This window comes from Vitis riparia, chromosome 11 (assembly GCF_004353265.1).
Source record: "Vitis riparia cultivar Riparia Gloire de Montpellier isolate 1030 chromosome 11, EGFV_Vit.rip_1.0, whole genome shotgun sequence".
NCBI classification, from domain to species: Eukaryota; Viridiplantae; Streptophyta; class Magnoliopsida; order Vitales; family Vitaceae; genus Vitis; species Vitis riparia.
In genome coordinates this window covers 3,302,707-3,326,249 of record NC_048441.1, presented here as the reverse complement: position 1 = coordinate 3,326,249, position 23,543 = coordinate 3,302,707, and the positions used below count along the sequence as shown (strand labels likewise).

At 32.3% G+C, this 23,543-nt stretch overlaps 2 protein-coding genes across 9 annotated transcripts; both read right to left on the bottom strand.

Annotated features, from left to right (window-relative positions):
• Nucleotides 1-4,383: 4,383 nt before the first annotated feature.
• LOC117924682 lies at nucleotides 4,384-9,655 on the bottom strand. 2 transcript variants are annotated; one of them, XM_034843383.1, is made up of 7 exons: nucleotides 9,552-9,655; nucleotides 7,033-7,128; nucleotides 6,244-6,363; nucleotides 6,073-6,151; nucleotides 5,632-5,718; nucleotides 5,309-5,371; nucleotides 4,384-4,643 (listed from the first exon to the last, which is right to left on the bottom strand). In XM_034843383.1, exons 2-7 carry the CDS (start codon nucleotides 7,086-7,088, stop codon nucleotides 4,581-4,583), a joined length of 468 nt encoding a protein of 155 aa, XP_034699274.1. In that variant the 5' UTR covers nucleotides 7,089-7,128; nucleotides 9,552-9,655; the 3' UTR covers nucleotides 4,384-4,580. The 2 variants fall into 2 exon arrangements, with proteins under 2 accessions (XP_034699274.1, XP_034699275.1); XM_034843384.1 differs by having other exon boundaries at nucleotides 7,033-7,097; nucleotides 9,552-9,647.
• A 1,685-nt stretch (nucleotides 9,656-11,340) lies between these two features.
• On the bottom strand, nucleotides 11,341-22,197 carry LOC117925010 (subtilisin-like protease SBT2.5). 7 transcript variants are annotated; one of them, XM_034843793.1, is made up of 12 exons: nucleotides 22,071-22,197; nucleotides 21,853-21,917; nucleotides 20,770-20,990; nucleotides 19,810-19,954; nucleotides 19,268-19,662; nucleotides 18,676-18,771; nucleotides 18,511-18,583; nucleotides 16,919-17,204; nucleotides 13,853-14,178; nucleotides 13,049-13,316; nucleotides 12,374-12,655; nucleotides 11,341-12,109 (listed from the first exon to the last, which is right to left on the bottom strand). In XM_034843793.1, exons 2-12 carry the CDS (start codon nucleotides 21,877-21,879, stop codon nucleotides 11,703-11,705), a joined length of 2,526 nt encoding a protein of 841 aa, XP_034699684.1. In that variant the 5' UTR covers nucleotides 21,880-21,917; nucleotides 22,071-22,197; the 3' UTR covers nucleotides 11,341-11,702. The 7 variants fall into 7 exon arrangements, with proteins under 7 accessions (XP_034699684.1, XP_034699690.1, XP_034699688.1 ...); XM_034843799.1 differs by lacking the exon at nucleotides 21,853-21,917 and having other exon boundaries at nucleotides 22,062-22,197; XM_034843797.1 differs by lacking the exon at nucleotides 21,853-21,917.
• Nucleotides 22,198-23,543: the final 1,346 nt, after the last annotated feature.

Below are 23,543 nucleotides of genomic sequence, written 5' to 3'. Positions count from 1 at the left end.
AAAATTAATTGAAATTTTGCGTAGAAGGTAGTTTTGTACACCCCTTGTATAGTTAGTATTTTTGTCTTATACAATTAGTACATTTGCTTTGTATAGTGAGTATAACATCCTTGTACAGTAGTGCAAATTTCATATACAATTCGTAGGTGACAAGAAAAATAAAGAAGTGATTCAAAATCGATTAAAATTTTTCACAAATGGTAACCTTGTACACCCTTATACACTTAGTACATTTTTCTAATTCAGTTAGTGTAACACCATTATACAATGATGTAATATATATCTCTTAAGTTATGTGTCCACATAGGTATGTTAACCATATTTCTAATAGTTTGGTTAAGAAAATGGTGGATGAATTAGAGCTTTTTTTTTTCCCCAAACATTATTACTAGGAAAAGTATCGGAATTTCCATGTGGGAATTAAATAAAGTACATGACATGGGTATGTAATCTGTGGGTAACAAGGAAAAATAAGTGGTTCAAAATTGATTAAAATCTTTCACAAATGGTAGCCTTGTACACCCTTGTACACTTAATACATTTCCTTTGTAGAGTTAGTGTAATACTATTGTACAATGACGTAATATATCCCTCCTAAGTAATGTGTTCACGTACGTATGTTAACCATATTTCTAATGGTTTAGCTGATAAAATGGTGGATGAATTAGGGTTAAATTTTTTTCCTCAAACATCATTACTGGAGAAAGTATCGGAATTTCTATGTGAGTTAAATAAAGTGCATGATATGGGTTTGCAATTCATGGGTGACAAGAAAGATAAATGAGTAGTTTAGAATCGATTAAAATCTTTTACAAACGGTAATCTTTTACACCCCTTGTACATTTAGTGTATTTCCCTTATACAATTAGTGAATACCTTTATACAATGATACAAATTAAATATGATTTCAGTAGTTTGATTAAGAAAAAAAGCGGAAAACTTAAATCCTTTTTTTTTTTTGTGAACATATTATATTTTTGTGAAAAAAATATACATTTGATCAATTCATTTATTTAATTGTGAACATATTATATTTTTTATTTTATTATTAAAATAACTAATAGAAAAAATAAAAAAAGAATAATCAATAAATAAAATTTAATTCTTTTTATTATTTTCATGCAAAAATATAGTATTAAACAAGGTATTCAATTTTCCTTTTTAAAAATAATTTTCTTTTTTTAATTAAACATATTTTAAAAAAGAGACAATATAGAAAATAAAAATTATTTTTAAAAAATAAAAGAAGTAAAAACTAAAAAAAATATTTTAAAACCAAACTCAAACATAATATATATACAATTTTTAACTATTGTTTCTATTTCAATTTGGTAAATATACCATTCAACCCTTTTATATGAGAAATATTCAATCTTTATTATACTATGTATTAATATAATTCATTTCTAAATACGAAAATATTTTAATTGAATATTTAAAATAAAAACTCTTCACCCATCCTCTTTCTCTCTTTTCTTTTTTTTATTTTTATTTTTTTTTTTTTCAATAAATTTTCAATTAAGTCAAATTATTAAGAAAATTCTTTAATAAAAAAAATTGTAACATTTCAAATAACTTATTACTAAAAGTCTATGTTCAAAAAATTATTAAAATAAAGAAGGAAGAAGATTAAAAATATAATATTTTTATATTTTATAATAGTAAAAAAATAAACTTTAAAATACTTTTTTAGTATAAAAGAAAAAAAGAGTAAATATATTTATTTTAAATAGTGTTTTAATCATTAAATTATTTACTTCTAAAATGTAAAAGATAATTTTTATTAATTTAAAAAAAAAATCAAAAGTATTTGCAATAAAAAAAATTAAATAATGGAGAATTTTATGGAAGTGATATATAAATAGCAGTGCTATAAAGACAAAAATGATGGGTATAAGTCAAAAGGGTATTTTTGTCTATTCCTATTCATATCCTTTTAATCAATTATGGGTGTTTGAAGGACTTTTTATTAATTATCAAAGCGGTCTAAAGCCCAATTCTCCCATTAAACAATTCTCTTTAAATGCCATTTTCATCAAAAGTGCTACAAATAAAAATGCATGAATCAAACTCAATACCAAACGCTTTTAACTCTTCTTAAAAGTGTTATTAAGGTAAACATCCAAAACTAAAACATTTTAGTTAGAATCATTTCCAAACGCACTCTAAGAATCTATTTCACAATACTTTTAAAAAACACTCTTAGTATAAAAAGTGTTTAAAAAAAAATAAAGCGTTAGTTATGATTCAAAAAGCACTTTTAAAAAGTTAAAAAAATCACATACAATGTTTTCTAAAGAAACAATTATAAGTCATTATTTTAAAAAATATTCCATTAAAAGCAATTCCAATAGAAATAATCTAAAATTGAGCTCTAAATATAGTTAATTCTATCAATTTCTAAATTTCCGTTTGAGTGATATTCTTGTAAAAACATTATTAGCATAACATTTCTTCTATCAAAATCACGTCTATGAAAAATCATTTAGTATTTGGATATAAGAAAAAAATTATCTTAAAAATGTTTTTGATGATGGGATATATAAAAAATAAATAAATAAATTTTGAAACTTTGATAAATATTTTGTAATAAAAATACTTTTAACTCTTAGGTTATGTGGTTTTAGAAAAATTTGACGAAATATGAAAAAATAAAAATGAATTATTTTAATAAATTGTTTTTATTTACTACTTCAAACTTATTTTATTCATTTTAATTTAACAGTATAAAAAATATATTTTAATTTAACAGTATAAAAAATAAATAATTTGAAAATGCACAAGTTTCTAAATAATTTTAATTATATTTGATTTTATTTAACATTTTTCATAATATAATCAAACAATTTTTTTTTCTTTTCATAATATTTTTGAGGAATCAAACACAACCTTACACAATGTTTCTAATCTTTTCAAAATAATTATAAGACATTCCATGACCTATTTGGTAGCATTTTGAAAAACAATTTTTGAATATAATTTTTGAAAATGATTCTCAATCATTTTTAAGAATAAAATTGTGTTTTAAGAAAACAATTTTTGTTTTGTTACTTATTCTCTTGGAAAGTACTGTTTACTTAGCTATAATACGAAAAATATTCGAACTATTATCCATATTTTCAATTATTTCTAAAAATATTTTACAAAAATACTTCAAATTTGTTTTAAAAAATAACCTTCACAGTATATATATATCCAATAAAAATTTTACGAAAAAGTATATTTTAAATTAAAAAAGAAAACGACCTTATTTTGGGGGCATTAATTAATTAAAAAAGAAAACGACCTTATTTTGGGGGCATTAATTAAGTGTCCATCTGTTGGAGAACCAAAATTGTCCTACTCTGCTGTCATGGTCCTTCAGAATTAATTCACAAACTTTTCATTAATCACCTTGACAAGAAGTTGATATTTTAAGAGATTTGGGAAATTATTTTTTTATTTTTTTGATTTATTTATTATAATAATTCTACTAAAAATTAAGAATTTTAAGATGAAGAATAGTATAAAAATATATTTTGTGATTTTACAAATATTTATAACAATTTTCCAAATTCTAATTAACTCAATTTTTTTTACTTACAAGTATTTTGGGAATTAAAAATATTAATTTATTTAACAAAATAATCTATGGTACCCTGTCTGCATCCTTGCAATCATTTTCATACAACTAAAGGAAAATTTAGGAAAGAATATTGATTCCTTTCACAATTCCATCATTTTCTAGTGGGCAATTTTTTTATGAATGTTTATAACCACTTTTTAGTGATAAAATAAATATAGTACTGAGCTATCATTTTCTAATTCATCTCCTTTACTGTTTTTATATTTGCTCAAGAGTCCAAGACACTGCTCAGAGGGTGAAGGAGAAGGATAAGCATACATTCCTTTCATGGACTTAAGTCTCCTACACTCTTATCTGTACTTGAAAGACACTACTCTACCATTCGGCTGTCAATCATAAAAGCGCCCCCACCTCCCCCCCACCCTTTCAATTTATTTCTCTTTTTTTGCGTCTTGGATTTGAGCTACTACTACTCCCCCCTTGTACCACCTAAATTCAGAGGATTCAACAATGGCGGCACCTCTCATCATAAAAGCTTCAATCAAGACAGGTGAAAGGGACCATCACCAGCTTAAGGGTTTCAACTACTTGTCAAGATCAGAGTTAAGTAACAGACATCATCAACATATATCCATTTAGAGGGATCCCCAAGTTTGATGTTTTATCAAGTATTTGACTAGTATTAGTATGTTTCTAACTGTAAAGGCCATCTATCAAACTTCAAGTTTCCATTCACTTCCAACAATTTGGTCTTTCTATTAAATGGGTATATATAAAATTCACTAGCAATGGCTAAACATTAGCTCCTGGAAACCATATAAAATAAACAGGACCAGAAAAGAATCACATAGAGAGTTTGACAAATTTTGCAATCTCAAAACAGCTTGGATTTTCCAATTTCATAAGAGAGTGATAATTTCTATGGCATAACCAAGTTACAAAAAAGTCCGGTTCTTATATCAGATGAACAACAAAAATGAACGAACTCATTCCTCACCAGAATCCTTCCCAACAATTACTTTATTCCATGGCGCTTGAAAAATTCTCTAAATCCATATGCACTAAGGTCATAAGTGAACTGCAATTGCAAAGAAGAAAAGGAAAAAAACTAATCAGACAATATTCATATTGAAAAACAAAACACAATATTTCAATAGAATTCATTTGATATAATTTATGACTTCCTGCAATTCAAGCTACTACTGTACTGTAGTAGCAAGTATGCTAGGGACTTCTCATTGAACTTTTGGAGCCAAAAGTCAAAGTAGGTTTTCGGTTTCACACCGCAGGAAATTAATTGCAAACTGCTAACCACACAATGTCTGCCTAAGAAGATTGACAAAGAAAGAGGAAGTTTGAGAGAAGACACCAGTTCAGTACACCCAAACTAAGTCTCTACAGTATTCTTTTTACTTCCAATAATTGAAGATGCCACTCGCTGGCACATGGTAAAACATAGGAAAAGGTGTGACATATCCATGGACGCTTTGAGGCAGATAGACATTATCATATCACCAACTGATGCCAATGGATTTTTAGGTGTGGCATAGTCAGGCTTAATACTGAATGCCATTAACTCAAAGACCGGCCATACACAATTGTGCTTGAACATTCATACTCCATGTTTAAGACCCCAAAAGACTACTTTGAAAACATGCTCTGGATTGTGATAGTAAAGAGTGTAACTAGTAACAAACACCATTTCAGTTAATATATTAATTCGAAACAAGCTCATGGACTTACAGGTAAAACTTTCACAGAGTACTTTGTAATATTAGGATCAGCCACCCTTCCTTGGTTAGAAGCCTGCAACATTGAGAGGGAGGATAAACTCGCATCATAGTAATGCTAAAAATAGCAGATTTATTTACTGAAGCATAAGAAGAAATGGGATAGTTTCTGTTGGCGCTTTCACCATTTTCAAATGACAGGGAAAGTAGATGCTGGATTTTTACCAAGACCTAACTTGTGTGCTCCAAAGGCCAATTTAATGACGACAGAGGCATTTGTACAATGAGAACAAGACAAGAATGAATGAAATATAAGAAAATAAGAGTTAAACCTACCTGTTCAGGACTATGAAATATTTCAATGAATGGATATTCTTTCCGCTGCCTTGTTATACAGAAGCCAGGATATTTTGGACATTCAACCTGAAAATCACCAATACAAGAACCAAAAATAGGAGGAACAAAATGTCAAGGATGCAAAGGTGAAGTTGAGAAGCTACCAATTTAAAGTGTCAGGTTTTCCATAGCACTGGAAATATTGCTTCATAAAGAAAATATTAAAAGGAAAAATGACTGGCTTGAATGTGGAAACCGAAAATCATACATCATATGTCTTCTTCATAGACATGTCCTTTAAATGCATGACACTAGTATCCAAAAATGGGATTCTAGGGTAGGGTTGTTAAGTAAAAATATATTTTACAATAGTATCATTTTGACAGGATAGGATCCCAAGAAGTATGAGAACTATAATTCATCCATACACAAAGCACTTACTCGCATAAATTTTACTTGTGGATAAAACTCTACTGCAGCTTCCTCCAATACTTTGTCAAGATTATTTGTGTAATTACACCTACATTTCCAAAATGTTTAGATAGACCTAAAGAATCAGATGGAGATTGTTCCCAGAAGAAAATAAAAAGAGAATAATCAACTCAAAGTCACCTTATGGTGAATGCAACAACCACAGGGTGACCTTCATGAAGGAGCTGGACAAACTGGCGTTCAGAGGTAAAATGAATAACCCGTGATGGTCCAAGATCCTTTGGATAACCAGTGTAGTACCTTCAATTTTCCAAAACAACATTGTTAAATGAGAGACAAGAGTTTCTCCCATGATAAACTACAACAAATTTGATCAGATAGAGCACCAAAAAGAAAATCCCAATCTAAGAAGTGTGTGCATCTCTCTCATAATCTAGTATTCTATTTTAAAACCTTCATATACATTTGCACATATTATAATCAGCAATTGTGGAAAATAAAAAACCTATTGCCTTTGTGGCCTAACCACACATATGACACAAATTGTATTAAGATTTTATGAATCCCAGAAACCTATTAAAGTTCAGAAATGTAGCAAACTAAAAGTATGCATAGATGATTTAACCAGCATGAGGAACAAACAGTAAACAGAGAGTTCAAAACTTAAATCTAACAATACCAAAAGATAGAATCGAAAAGCATGATGAGTAGTGCAAAAGAACCTTCCTTGATATAGAAGAATCACTGAACATGCTATACAAGTCATCTCAACATGACAGAATATCATTCCAAGGGATGAAAAATGAAATAAACAACAGATTTTAGAAAATCAATGTATCGTGTACAAGCATTTTAGCAAGAAGACGAGACCTGTATAAAAGTTAATTGCTAATACTGATAATAAAACTTTCACGTATATATGGGAGACAAACTTTATGAAAACTGTGAAAATAAAAATGGCACTCATACTTGCATTTTGCTCGAAGTTGTCTGATCATTCCATCAAAAAATGATGGCTCCCCCATCTGATATGGCTGTAAAACCAACCCCAAATTTTCAATTTTCCTGCAAGCAATATTATTAAAAGTATTATCAAAGGCACAACCAGTACATGAAAGTTTTGAAGGAATAACAATGAAACACTTATATTATACATGCCACTATGTTTCCCATCCAGTAAGGCATAAAGTTAATACTCATTTTGTGCTTATTGAAGAACAACACCACACTCTTTCATGTTGTCCAAGCTAACAGTACCAAGGCTATATTGGTTTAATCAAGTTACATGACTAGCTTACATAAAAAGTCATAATACAATTTCAGAAAGTTAGGAATTTAATAAGGTGAACTAACTTCCCAGAAGTGACATTTTCCAAATTCAGATGATAACAATACTGTACTGACAAAAGGATCCCTGTGGATACAGAACCTGCACCCACCTTATTTTACCTCTCCAAAGAGGGGACACACTTGATGCCTTGCCCAATGCTTGAAAATGAATATTTTCAGATTTACATAAAGAAATATGCAGCAACACACTTCAAAAGAACATACCGTGTAGAAGCATAAATAAATACCCTTAGCAATCAAGTAAATAACAGAGAGAACCCAGATAACAGGATGATTTAATATAAGATCATTTGAACCTTCATGCCTTCTGGAAAAAATTTTAGGAACAGAAAAAGGAAATGTCCGAATAGCACAATTAAAGTTAGAATTCATCCAATCAAATTAAACTTATGTTGACCTAGCCAACCAAGTGAAGTCCACTATCACCCTTCTGCTATTCTCAGAGAATGTGTAAGACACAAGTGAAAGGAGCAGGCAAACAAAGAGGCCACATTCAGTTGAATGGTTTCCAGAATTCCCATCCTGCACTTGAATACTTTAACAGTTAGAGAGTGGGAAGGCCTTCCCATTCCCAATTTCCCATTTCAATCTCTTTGGCAAAGATAAGACCAAATAGAAAAAGAAAATAAAAAGAAAAAGCAAAAAAAAAAACCATTCCCTATAACAATTCTATTCACCATTTCCTCCAGTTTCTTAGCAACAAAATGCAAAATCTAGGCTAGTTTGGCAGTGGAAATAAAACCTGTTAAAACAGAAAAAATAACAACCTGAAAATATATGTTTGGAAACATGATTCTAACAACCGTTTTAAAAAACATTTCCTAGATACAGGTTAATTTAGAAAACACTAAAATATTGTTTTCCATGTTTTAAAAACTGGAGACACCTAGACAATTGAAAACAATACAAGCACTACAGTCATCACTGTTTTCATTTTCCAAAATGAAAGAGTTTTCTGAAAAAAATAAAAAATAAAAACCAATTTCTAATTTCCTCTACAAGAGGGGATGCTATTGGAAACAATACGGATCATTTCCACTTTATTGCCTCCACTTTCATGAAAAACAAACAAAATGCGTCTCTTCTCAATTACAAAACAGTAAAAAAAATAAAAAAAAAAATATGAAATTTAGAAACTTTTAAATAAATAAATAATCTCTTCATTGTTTTTCACTTTGGCTCATTCAAATTTTAATTTTTTTAAAATAATAATAATAATGATAATAATAATAATACAAAGTTGTTATCTAATTTCCCTAGCCACCATTGTGTTAAAATCCACAAAACCATCCAAATTTTCCATTCCCATAATTGGGCTAAATATCCACAAAACCTCTGATTTCGATTTAAATCACATAATAAAATTACTGTATCTTCTTCTAGTCAAGAAAATTTAATGCATATAACCACAATGATCTATCCATCAAGCAACACACTCACCAAATATAAAATCCCAAAAATTAAAACCCTAAATCAGAATACAGATGATTAATAAGAGTAAATAAGTAAAGGCTAAATGATTTCTTTGGTGACTTGTAATGCCAATGACCGACCCAGTGCCTCCATTACTCAATTATCCATCAAATGAGTAATAAAAGTAAAGGCTAAACAATTTCCTCGACCCAGTTCTCAATCACTCAATTATCTCAAGCTGTCTTAGGAGTTGCAGTGATTGTAAAATTGCGTTTGAGTTGATTATTGCGGAAATTAAATGAGATGGGAGAATTCTAGGGAGATAATGTGAAAGGTGATTAAGGTATGCTAGAGGAATAGAAGGATGCAGAAAATCTAGAAGGGAGTAAATCTTCAAAATTGAAATAGAGTTCCTCCAATTTCAACACAATCAAAGTTACCAAACAACCAAAAAAACCATGGAACAAATTAAAAAATAAAAATAAAACCCACAATTTCCTCCTCAATTTTCGGCATTATCTAAGAACCCAATGGAATAGTCTTTCAGTGTTTCATAATCCTGAATTATACCTGAAACTAAATAAAATTTCAGCTTTTTATTGTGTTCATAAAATTCATCCTCAACATCCAATCCCCAATTTACCCTGAATCCTGTAAGTACAATCATCAACCACAAAAAATGAAATGCATATAGATACATAAATGAGCAGTGCATTTAAACCTACCGGAAGAATAAGAAGATTGAGCTCCTGAATCGCCGACTTCAAAACCCTAATTCTCAAAACACCATCGGAGCGAGAGAAGAAGTTTCGCGCCCCTCCCTGTACCTTATACAAAACCTTTTAACTGTAATTGGTTCAAAAATAAAATAAAATAAAACTAAAAAAATGATGAAGAAAATAATTTTTATGAAAATTTTGGGGGAAATAAATAAATATGATTAAAATTAATTAAAAATTTAAATATTTTAAAATTATTTAATTTGAATGTAAAAAGTCAAAAATGGAATGTATTTAAAATAACATATAAAAACAATTAATTAACTTTAAATTTAATTTTTTATTATTTTATTATTTATTTATTTTATCTTTTTTTCTTTGCATTTTTTTTAATATTTTTTCTTCAAACTACACGTAGGAACAATAGAAATGTGAAAATGTTTCCGAAATGGAAAAGGAAAAAAATACAGGTAATGTAAGAAAATGTAAATTATTAAAATAAGCTTAACATAAAAATTAGTAAACCTATTTTTTCCCAAAAAAGAAAAAAAAAAAAGTTTGAAGTTACAAAAGATGAAAGGCTACATTACCCGAAACTTGTACTAAATATACAAAGTATTTGTATTAAATATACAAGACTTGTTGCATATTGTAAATATATTTAGATATTTTTCTTTATTTTTTTATTTTTTATACCAGATAAATATTATTTACACATACTTATAAATGTCAAATATAATTTTTTTATTTATTTTCACATATATACAAGACATTTATACTAAATATATAAAGTATTTGTATTAATTATATCAGGTTGTACAAGTCTACTTATTATGAATATATTTACGTGTTTTTATGGATGTTAACCAATAATCATACTCAAATCAGTGGCTCTTAATTTTGGGTTTAATATAGTTTGAACAAATTACAAGTTAATGTTTTATGTATACGGTTACTTGTTTCCATGTACAAGTTAAATTTAGGTTGATTTATGGATTACAAGTTCAACATTGATTACTAGTGTACATAAGTTGAGTGTTTTCCGCATCAAGATTAAATTTAAATTGATTTTAACAAATTAGAGGTTGAATGTTAATTGTTCGAGTATAAAGCATGTTATTTTATATATAGCGGATTGTATTTTATATTGAATAGAACTCATCAAATTTATATACTAAACTCGTCTTTTCAAAAGATAAATCTATTTTTACTTTGAACTCATCTTTTGAACCAATAGTTTTATTTTTACACCAAACTCAGAATCCAAAAATATGAGTTCCACCCAAATTTCAGAAGGCCAATTCCATTCTTACACTGAACTACAGTAGTTTTTGAATAATTTTGGGTACAACAATATTTTAAAAAAAATTAAAATTGCTCAACTTATGCAGAGAGCCCTGTTTTGGAGGCAGCCGTGATCCTTTCTAGAGTGGCTGCAATGCTAACTTCTTTCCCATAGAACACAGAGATGTAGAAAGATCCGTTTGGAAGGGAGAAGCCCCTTTGAGGAGGAGACATCTCTTCATCAGTATAGAATTTCCAATGCAAAAACATAGAGACAAAAGTGCTGACTATTCTTGAATATGAAAGAGTAGCTAACCACTTCAATTGAGTTATAGTTAGAAGCGAATCCATATATGAGACCCTGGATTTCAGAATTCAAGTTTCTCAGCATCCAAACAGAACCCAAAGGAAAAATGTAAAGGAAAAGCACGAGATTATGCAATGTTTTACATCAAAGAGTTTTAAGCCATACAAATTCATGATTTTTGATTTGGAAGGGAAAGATTAGATAGATGGAAAGAGTCAGAAAAATCTGATTAGTTATTAAAAGAAGAGTCAAAAGTATACAAGATGCAGATGACATGCACCACCATCAACTACAACCCATGTAACAGAGATTACTTCATACAATGTAATAAAGAGGAATATGAAGCATTCCCTCTGAAATTATACAACAAATCAGGAAAACTTACAACTGGAAGAAACTAACACTTCTCCCTTATATCACTTCTTTATCTTTACACCTCTTCCATATATAATTATACTTATATAGAGCTCAAGACAAATATAACTATCTTCATATCTCTTATTACCATGTATTACAAAGAATATGAAAACCATAACATTTAATTTTAAGGGCTAGACCAAACCAAACTATCGATCATAAGCCATAGCTACCACAGGGATTCGTACCTTGTGTCCTCTGCTTCCTTTCAACAAAACTTCTCCAAAACTGTAGGTTCCAGTCACTGATCGAGCAGTCAGTGTCACTGAGAACTTCCTTGATGCACCGGGTTTCAGAGTCATTGCTGGGGGGTTGGCTTCAACGGCAATTGCAGGTGCCATTCTGGTCGAGATCACATAGGTTTCTAGACCAGCAACATTTGTGACTGTGCGTGTGACAGTTTGAGTTCCCACAAGGTGGGAGATTGTGATTGATGGGGTGTTGAGATTTGATGGGCGGCCCATGGTGTAATTGCATGGTAAACTTGTGTAGTTCTTTATCTCATGAGCATCAATTCCTGGTGTTGTGCACAAGAACCCTATGTAGTCCTCATAAGCTGCAAAAAAGAGGGAATGAGTGTCAATGATTTGAGATTGTGCTCAATGATGCTCCAATATAATCCAAAAATGTCTTAAAATATATATTTCCAATATATTTTCTCCGCACTTCATATCTGTTCTAAAAATGTTCTCGATTAGATTGGTTCCTCATTCAGTTACCTCAATAATTCAGTTACCTTGTTTTCATTTCCTATGTCTTAGCTTTTGAAAACAGAAAGAGAAAGGACAAATACCATAAAATAAGAAGGAATAAGACAAACCTGCATCAAAGATAAGTCCAGGATCCAGAGCCGCTCTAGGAGTAACATGGCCACTCCCATAATCAAAAGGTGTAGCAGTGACAAGTGTGACAGTTTCTGATCCAGAATACTGCTGTGCTCGAAGAGGGTTTTCAGCTCTGTCCAGCGTTGTTGATGTCGTCATTAAAGCTGATTTGATGGCAGCAGGGCTCCAATGAGGGTGTTTCTGCTTTACTAGGGCAGCTATTCCAGCTATATGTGGTGCAGCCATGCTAGTTCCAGAGATCATTGCAAACCCTTCTCCTGCTCGAAGAAAAAACAAAGATGCTTAAAAGGCATTCATTAGCATGTTAAAAGTACAATAACTTTAGCATGTTATCCTGCTGGGATGGTTTTCAAATTCTTAATGCTCTATGGTGTCTAAGAAGATAGACAAAAAAGTGTAAAATGTATTTAACAACATTTCTCCCAGCATCAAATTGAGCATAAAATTGCATAACATTAGTTCTCCTTTCCAAAGTTTAAGATGCAGTGGTAGTTCAAAACCCCTGAATATCTATAACTGACAGACTTTTTTTCATAAAGATTAATTCCACTCTGGATTAACTGACTTAATGCGCATATAAAGATTAAACCTTGGCTAAGACGTCTAAAGAAGTAGGGAGAAATAGGTGAATTGAAACTACTGATATTTACCAACATAATTGGCCTCATCCGTTCCATTTGGAGACCAAGCAGCCCAAATGAGAGAACCTGGAGCTAGAATATCTGGTTTGAGAAGATCCGCATCTTGGAAGTTGAAATCTCTTATATTGGGTCCCCGAGCAGAAAATAATGCCACCTGAGGTGCTGATTTGTGGAGTATAGGCGTCAATCCATCCCCAATGCTACCTGTAGCTTTAAAGCTCTTCACTCGTCCAGTCCAATCTCTTGAAGTGGATGTATTATAGTACTCTATAAGATCCTGAAGTAAAAGCAATTCCCAAGCACACAGAACAGAGATGATAGAATCAGGTACCATACAGAAAAACAAATTATAAGCAGGGAGGGGAAAAAAAATAACAATGAGGAGACCAAAAAGCAGCTTACACCAGTACCAAAACTAATCAACAACCTAAAATGCTTGTGGGTGGTAGTAGTTAAAGAGTAAATCCCCCTATAAAATCCAAGGTATACCAAAAGTGAGTTTTAGACAAGGAAGCATAAATGCACTTTTCAGTTTCTTTTAAATTTCCTGTTCCAATCCAATCCACTTTGACACCTAATAAATTCATGGGCCTGCATCACACAAGTCATGATCAATTATATGCAGCCCCAGGTCCACTATATCGTGAAGACCACTGAAATAACAGCTTAAACAAAGTCCCAACATATACTGATATCCAGGTCAGAATTCAGCAACTGATAGCGGGATGTTCCAGATGGTGCCTTAGTCACACTGGACCACTATCTACCTACTGGAAATATTTATCATTAAAGAAGAAGAATTAAGATATTTACCATTGATTTGCTGACTTCTGTGATGAGAATCCCAGGAATACTGACAGGAACAGGATCAAACTTTGTTCCTGGAGAAACATTTTCCACAGCAAGAACAAACCCAATTGCACCAAGACTCTTGGCCGTTTCTGACACCTTCTTGATTGATGCTGTACCAACAACAAAATTGAAGGAATAGCCACAAAGAAGAATATTCCCTTCAACCAAGTTTTTGTTTAGAACTTCTGGTCTTTGGCAGTCTGAAGGACTGTACTTCACAACTGAAGAATCCAGCAGCACATCATTTGCAGCAACCAGGGTGAATGTTCGATTGAAATGTGTAGAAGCTGCAGTAAGCCATGAGAGATACCTCAGCTCCAGGAAGGCAGACATATCACTTGAGAACTAGTAGGTATTCTATGAGACAACTAATTGGAAGGTCCATGAGAACTAAAGGCACAGTGGTTGAGCATGAAAAGACTCAGCAAAAGGTCCATAAGAACTAAGAGTTTTGTAAGCCTATTAAAAACAAGGCTCAGTGGTTGAGCATGAAAGTCATGAAGTAAAAAAGTCATATACATGATAGCCTCAGAATTACTGCAAAGTGAATTAATCTCACATCACAAGAGCCTTATATGGCTTCCTCGAGGACCCATGAGGCATCACCATCTACACAATACATTAGATTATTTGACTTTGGGACTAGTGAGCTGTGAATCCGAAGGATGTGCAGAGAGGGCATTATCAATTACTACTTAGATCATATAATTTAAATTTCGATCTTCTTATTAATTTTTCAACACTCTTTTAGAACTTCACAGTACTATGATCATCAAGTGACACATTTGTATCAAGCTTTAGAGTAAAAATCATCAATGTTCGGGACCAAGATTTTGTAGATTGTTTAGGTAAGTTGAAGTAGTATTTGATCTTTAAGGAGACATCACTTCCATGTCTTTGCCAATGACCTCACACTATGACTTTTTTGGCTCAGTCAAATCAAACTATCCCTAATAGACTACTCAGACAAAGTTCAGCCCTTACTCTCTTTTAGTGCTCAAAGATTGACTTCAAGGAATTTATTTAATAGATAAATCCCAAGTCCAATTGTTTGAACATTCTAAGCAGCCCCCCCTATCAGTCAGGTTGACCAGCAAATCATTAGGTTTGATGTCCCTTCACACAAGAAGGTACACGGATATGCAAGAATGTAGACTGCCATCAATCACTGGTGAGCATGCTTTGAGAGAGACTCGAATCAGGATTTTAAAGATAAAGAGAATCACTGATCAGGAAAAAGAATAGCTAAGACTTTAAGCTCCACATGGCGGCAGCAAAAGGTTAGCTCTAGGAGACTCCAACTACAAGGCACCAGGCACACCACCTGAGTGCCCCAACATTTCACAGGACCTGCTTTGAGTCACTTCAAGGAAAAGGAAAGGTTAACATAGCAATTCATTCACAATCACTATTTCAATTAAAATGACTAAAGCACCACTTACTACACAACATTGCACATTGTCATCAGCATGTCAAAGTAAACCCAATGATTTAAAAACCGGACTGGACCGGCCAATTCAATCGTCGAATCGGACGAACCATTCGGTTTCCTATGAACCAATGAACATGTGGGTTGGCCAAAACACTATTGGGCCTTGCCACATTGGGCCTAAAATCTTCCCACTCTCCCACCCACCAGGCAACCCATTGAGCAGCTTACCTATTCCTTCAGCTCATTAAATTTGTGAGTTTCCGATGTGGGATGTGGGATTTGGTTATGGATTTGGTTATAAAGAAAAATCTTCCCACTCTCCCACCCACCAGGCAGCCCATTGAGCAGCTTACATGTTCCTTCAGCTCATTAAATTTGTGAGTTTCCGATGTGGGATGTGGGATTTGGTTATGGATTTGTATTTGGTTCAACCGTTGAACTGGACGAACCATTCGGTTTTTTGTGAACCAGTCAACATGTGGGTTGACCAAAATGCTATTGGGCCTTGCCACATTGGGCCTAAAATCTTCCCACTCTCCCACCCACCAAGCAGCCCATTGAGCAGCTTACCTGTTCCTTCAACTCATTAAATTTGTGAGTTTCCGATGTGGGATGTTATAAAGAAAAATAAATGCTATTCTGTTGCATTGTGAGGATTTGAACCTCAAATCTAAGGTTTAGAAAAGAAAGAGCCAACCATTATGCTGAACAATTCCTTTCACAAATATAGGTAACAATATGTTATATTAATGATCTTTGCAAATTTTTATAATATAAAACATTTAAACAAATATAAATATTTATATTCATATTTATTTTTATAATAATTACTAACAATAAATATGAAATAATATAAATTAATTAATATAATATTTTTAAAATTTTAAAATAATAAAATGCATAGATATGTAGATATAATTAAATGTTATAATTTTCTTCTCATATGTCAATATTATACATATTCAATTTAATAAAATTTGATATATTAATACATTTATTTTTATGTTTATCATTTAATAGACATATCAAATACAAAAATGAAATGAAATGCTATAATTTTAATATTATGTATATATACATATATAAATTTCTTAAAATTATTTTTAATTTTACTGAAATTTAAATTATATATTTATGAAATCACCGGTTCGACCACCGGTCCGACCAGTGAATCGTGAATCAATAACTTTTCCGATTTAATGATCGGTCTGATTCTGAAAACATTGAGTAAACCTTTAGAGCAACAGCCCTTTGGCTTTGTCAAACAAAAATGTCATATCACTACTAAATGGAGCAACAAAAGATTTTGAAAGTACAATCAAGAAAATATCACAAGAATAATAAATAAACAGATGAAGGGACTTACAGGACAACCTAAAATTAGCGTTGGAACACTGAAGCAAAAACTGAAAATTAGTCAATATATCATTATTTATTTGTCTTTTAGAATTATATCTCATCCCACCTATGTTTCCCAGATAAAACTTTAATTTCATGTGATTGAACTCCAGTATTCAGCAGATTGAGTCATGTTGTTTCCCAAGGCCAACCTAAACAGTAGAATTCCAACATAATTCAGGTTATATAGAACTTACGTGACAAACCAAGTCCAGGTAACATTTTCCCATTTCCCAAAGTAAGATGGTTTTTGTATCTACGATCATCGATTGCTGCAGCTACAGATGCAATCCACGGACTATAAGACAACAAGGACTTGGGAAAAGGGCCCCCATTTCCAGCCGCCTGTGCAACAAATACACCTGCTTTCACAGCTGAAAGAAGCGCAGCATCAAAAGGGTTTAAAAACGTGGTCTTGGTGGTTGCTGGAGGACTATTTGGCCCCACAGAGAGATTGAGAATGTCCACACCATCATGAACAGCCTGTTCACAGAAGAAGTCTTCAATTAATTAACGAAAAAACAAAAAACAAAGAATACCCCAACAGATATCACCTAAAAAGATGCTTAATTCATGGGCAAAAGGTTATCATCTTGTATCAATTGCAGCAAGTGCAGTACTTCTCAAGCAAGAAACTGGGAATCTTTTTCACTATTATGAATTTTCCATAAGATGGCTAATTTGAGACAAGTTTGCCAAATTATCGAAGAATTAATCACAATCAATTCAGGTAATGATAAAGCCATGAGATGAATCTGAAACAAACATTTCAATTGGCTAACATGAGACAAGTTTGTCAATTGTAGTGGAATTAATTGTAATTAATTGGGAAATGATAAAGCCCTGAGATGAATCTGAAACAAACATTTCAATTGGAGCTAGAATTATAACACCTAGTTCTGTTCCCTAGCCAAACAAGGAGCTTTCATACATATGCCATGTGAAATTAGGCCAGTTAGAGCAATTAAGAGGAAAAACAAAAAATACTTCAAATTCCTGCAAGAGTCAGGTGAATTGAGTTAGGTTTAGGTCTGAGAAGCTTATTCTCATGATGCAACAAAAAGTAATCAAACACCAAAAAGACAGGTCAAACTTTCTTCTTGTTCCATGACAAAGGAAAACATGTGAAACAAATTCTGATTTTTGAACAAAAATTGTTTGGCTCCTGTAGACTACATGCCAACAGCAGGACCATCAACATTCCTTCTCCAGAAAATTTAATTCACAATGTAAAAAAAGATCCTTTATCATGTAATACAAATCTTATATCACATCTAAGACAGATCCCCAAAAAAAAACAAAAACAAAAAAGAAAAGGAAAAAACAAACCAACCTCCACTGCTACTCAGTTTTCAGCAATCAAATCAAAACAAAAAAGTAAAAAAGGTACAAAAAGATCTCAATCCAACGAAATTGGTAATAACCCGGAACTGATTACTCATTCCCCGATAAGGAAAAATGGAAACTTTAAATGCAACCCAGTTTCATAATTCCAGATCTCTACCCAATATTGAGGTTCAAATTCCAATTCATGGCCCATCAACATAAAACAGAAATAACTTTCTGAGAATGCTGATTGTATTAAAACAGAAAAAAAAAAAAAAAAAAAAAAAAACAGGATTCTGGGGATGCTGATTGTATAAAACAAGCACTGAATGTGGTTGAGACACATACCACCAACCAAACTGGAAAAAAAAAACCCAGGCAATCACAATAATAGCAGTAACAACAGAAGGAGCCTGTTAGCAATTTCCCCAATTTATAGTGCAGGTATTATATAATAGCATACCTGATCAATTGCAGCTACCACATCTGCAACAAAACCTCCAAAAAGCCGGTAGAGTGCCTTGTATACAGCAACCCTGAATACATACAAACAGGAAGATAGTTTTTAAATAGAGGAAAGGATGATACTGAGTAATTTGAATAAGATACAAAGATTGTTAACCCTCACCTGGCACGGGGAGCCATCCCACTTGCTTTCCCAAATTCATACCCATGCATTCTCACTGGAATTCCATTATTTCCAGCTGCAATAGCTGCTGTGTGACTGTTGTCCAGTATTCCCAAGAAACAACAAATGAACCAGACCCAATCAAATAAAACAGAGTAAATGGGAACAAAATATTAAAAGAAAATCGAACTATCATGAAGAGCCTTGGATGGAATCAGAAGATCTATCCATGTTACAACTACATTCCAAACGTATTAAGTCAAAACTTTGTTATGGCATATGATCTATATGCATTCAAGTGTTCAGCCACTAAAACAGAACCACAAAGTAAATACATATTATCATTTATAACAATTTAACTTGTCCATATTTTCCTTTGTTTCCAACAATTAACCAATTATATAAAGAAACATAGGTATGTTTTTATATGCCGTATCACAAGTGCCCTAGTTCATTTGTTCTTAGCTAGCTGATATAGTTCTCCGACATTAAATTCCAACTTCATATTTGTCCATGCATAACTGAACAAATACAAAACCATTTTCACTGTTTTCCCAATGGAATGGATACAAAAAAGTGTATGGGATCTAACCTTCCATGCCCATCACCATCCAAAGGAGAAGCAAAATCAACTGAAGGATTAAATGAACCAGCTGCTATTGCAGCTTCTGCAAAATGTTGGGCTCCAACAATCTTCCCATTACAGAAGTTCCTTTTAGTGTCAGGATCAACTTCACATTTTCCTCTGTACTTAGGGATGGGCCCGTATGGTTCAACGTTGTGGGTGGCAAAGCTCGGATGGTGAGGAAAAATACCTGAGTCCACAAATCCTATCACAATGTCCTCTCCAGCCCTGTCAAAGCCACCTCCTGTCGGCCATACACCAGTTGGAAGCCCCAGAAACTGTGGAGTATGTGTTGTAAGTCTTCTCACCTTCCAATCTCTCTCCACAGATTTCACACCAGGGGCCTGTCTAAGGACTTCTGCCTACTAATATAGTGGGATTCATTAGAAAATGAGAATGCAAAGATAGTAATGTCGATCAATACAGAAAATTGCTGTAAACATTAAAAAAATGTATGTATATATATATATATATATGAATAAGAACAAAAGAATTGCCCAAGGTTTCACCTGTTCAGGGGATATATGAACTGCAAAGCCATTAATAAGATGCCGATAGCTGTAGAGCTTCTTGTAGGTCCCATGCTCAAACAGCAAAGATAGGAGCATGTCGTGCTTCATTTCAAGGTGACGAGAGTAAGATGTAACCAATTCACTGGAAGAATTTCCAAAGGAAGAGGGAGAAAAGAAAAGGCATTGCCAATATGTTAAAAGCCATTTTCTGATGAAGTGATAGAGAAGGGAAGAAAAAATCAGCATGATTGAAGGGGTAAAATATCTAGGTTTTGTTTCTACATCTTATCTAAGAGAAGAATTTAGATTAGGCACAATGAGGACTCAGTTCCAAAAACCGAGTAGTTGGATCCTATTTGGAACATTTTGCCTAGATAGGGGAAAAATGGATTTGGCTGTCAGTTGTCTAAGTGGTGCAAATGCAGAGCCGGATTCGAATAGTTCTCTCACTGATTAGTTCGAAACAGGAGTGAAAATTGGAATGCATTCATAACAGTCAAGCATAAAGTGATGAAAATCAAGAAGCAAATCATTATGTCTAACCTATAACCGTAAATGACTAAAATCAATTGAGCACCAGCAACAACTTGTACTATTAAGCAAAATTAATTTGAGTCTATGCAACCAATGGGTAGAGAAATGAGCTTAGAGATGCACCCAAACACTAAAGGATTGCTACTAATTCAAAGTACAGTCAATTTTCTCGACCTTGAAGCAAAGTTTACACACATCCAACCTCAAAAAGTAGTTTGCATATCCATACACTTGCCAAGGCATGGATTTGAAAACCAAATTGGCAGTACAAAACCAACCAAAGAATCTATATAATCAAATAATCTCTGCATTTCTATTTAAACCTCCTGCAGCAGTCCAACAAGGTAGATACTAGACAGTAGTCTCATCCAAGATTTGAAGACCGAAGCTATAGCAAAATTCAAGGTGAAAACAAGACGATACCTAGTAACATCAATTGTCTCATCAGATTCCACAGCAGTGGCTTCAAAACCAGGTACACCACCCTTGTAACTTATAACTGGCTCTCCTACAACTGTCACGATGTAAATCTCTGCATTTCCAGCAATCAAAAGGCTAAATAAAACTACAACTGCACACCCAAGCTCCATGGCCCTCATGTTCACTGATCTAGTGCCCAGTGTTCTACGAGTATCCCACAAGATCTGTTCCATTGGCACCACAAAAAGTCAGTATAAATTGAAAGCATAGCAGTAATAAAAATAAAAAAGAAACCAGAAAAAAGGAAAAAATAAAAGCTTATTTTCCACCATTGTTGGCAGAAGAGCAGTATTAGGCGTGTTTGGGTCCTTAGTAAAAACAGGAAAATAAAAGAAATTAAAAATTGCAAGTCTTAACTAAGAAGGCAAAAAAAAAAAAAAAAAAAGTTTGAGGGTAACTATTAATAAACCTTCATCCAGACAGCTACTTCAACTGGTCAAAGGTTGGTCTTTTTTTTTTCTTTTGGGAGACCAAAACAACATAAAACAGAAATTTCAAAATTTTATGTTGACCCCTTTCCTCAATTTTCTCAGCAACCAAACAGAGGGCATTTGAAAAACCAACCTACTCTTTTCCATTGGAGTAACTGAAGATTCAAAAAATAAACAAATAACATTAACATATGTAAAACATGCAACGAAAACAAAACCAATCCCCACACCCAAAAAAGAGATCAAATCTATCATATTCCACCCAATCATTCAAGAAACTTTTGGCAATACACCTAGTTTGGATGCTGAGAAACATTTCCCCGACTGAGCCAAACAGACCATCACCCAACTCCCATTCCCACGATCCCCACAAATCAAAAGAGATCAAATGCCACAAAAACTCAAAACCATAAAACAAAAGGAAAAAATTAAAAATAAAAATCACCAACTCGCTCAAGTGGGTTTCTTGCTGGGCTCAGCTGAATGGGTATTTTGCACTTTTCAGTTACACAAGATCAACAACCAACAAAAAGGCTTTCTTTCACTTTCTCACATTTTCTCACCAACCAAACAGAGGAGCACCACTCTCACTCACCTCCCACTTCTCAATCAAGAAAGGCATCACTATATCTTCACTCACATTGTCCTTTTTTTCTTCACCTTTCACCCACAGTGAAAAAGAAGAAAAAAATGATGATCGAGTTAAAACAAATAAATTAAACTAAATTAAATAAAGAAAAGAAAAAAAGAAAAGCAAAAGATTGGAGTGATTTTTACACTCAAGAAAGGAATCAAAGATTTTACTTTACATACATGACAACACAGCACATCAAAATGGAGGTGATTAAATAATTGCCATCTACAGAAAAGCAAAAGAAAAAACAAATGGTGGGTTGTAGAGAGAGAAAGTGAGAGATCTAAGTTGGATTTTTAGAGAGAGAGAGAGAGAGAGTGTGTGTGTGTTGTGAGTTGCAGAGAGTGGAGTGAAGTAGGGGGTTAGGGTTTTTTCTTTTTTTAAATTTTTGAATTTTTTATTTTACTTTTTGGTTATTCAAAGGAGGTGGAGACAGACAAGAAGCCTTAGATGATGGGACTAGTCATGTGGAAATTGCTTGAGTAATAACTTTGTGATTAATTTATTGTGGAGTTGATTTTGGTTTTGGGGGTATTGTAATTTATGGGAGGTTTGAGGTCAACAGAGAGAGAGAGAGAGAGAGAGAGAGGGAGAGAGAGAGGGAGAGAGAGAGAGGGAGAGAGAGAGAGAGTGGAGAGAAAAAGTGAAAAATATGAGATCTTTTGGTGTGGGGGAGGGAGGTGGGTGATTTCCATTTACTAAATTGCTTTTGACCTTCTCAGTGATTATCGATTCAACAGTCTGTCCGTTTGTGCTTTTGTCTGCAATCTATCTTTTTGTCCATTAAAATTTTTTTTAGAAAATATTGCTTCATATAAATTTCTAACTCTATATAAATATAAATTTTTTTTAATTGTATAAACGTATTTTAAAGTCTTAACTCATAATTTTTAAAATATACTTATAAAATTCTTAAAAGTGTTTCCTTATGAAAAAAAATAATAATTTGATAAATTTTTTAAATTAAAATTACTTTAAAAACTATAGGGATTCACTTGAAGTAATTTTTAGCATCTTATAAATGTTTTTTTAGAAAATTATTTTTTACAAATTTGAGGAAAAACATCAAATAAAAAGACAAAAATAGAAAGGTTAAAATAGATTTAAAGTTTAGAAATTATTTTTATATATTACTTAAAACTCGTTTATCTTATTTGAAAACTATTTTCAAAAAAAAATTTATTTGTTCTTTAAAACAAAAATAGTTTTCTAACTAAGAAAACATTTTTGATAAAAAAAATATTATTTTTTATGAAAGCAAGTTTTTGCTTCCTGAAATAAATTTGATATTTTTTTTAATTACTTCTTTGAACATAAAACTAATGTTTTCAAAACTTTACTAATGCATAAAAATATATATTACCTTCATAAAAAATAAATTAAAAAACTATTTTTCCATATTTGAGTTTCTGAACATAATTTTATTTCTAAAAACAATCAAAGACGATGATAATGATTTTGAAAAACTATTTTCAAACACCTTAGATGATAGGACGAACCAACCACGAGCATCATCAATCTGACTATTGCTTGAGAGAAAATGCCACTATTTTACTATCAAATAAACACCAATTTACCCTAAATGATTTGTAGCACAAACAATTGATAAGAATAATTAAATTACTTTTAGAAAATTAAAGGTGATTTTATAA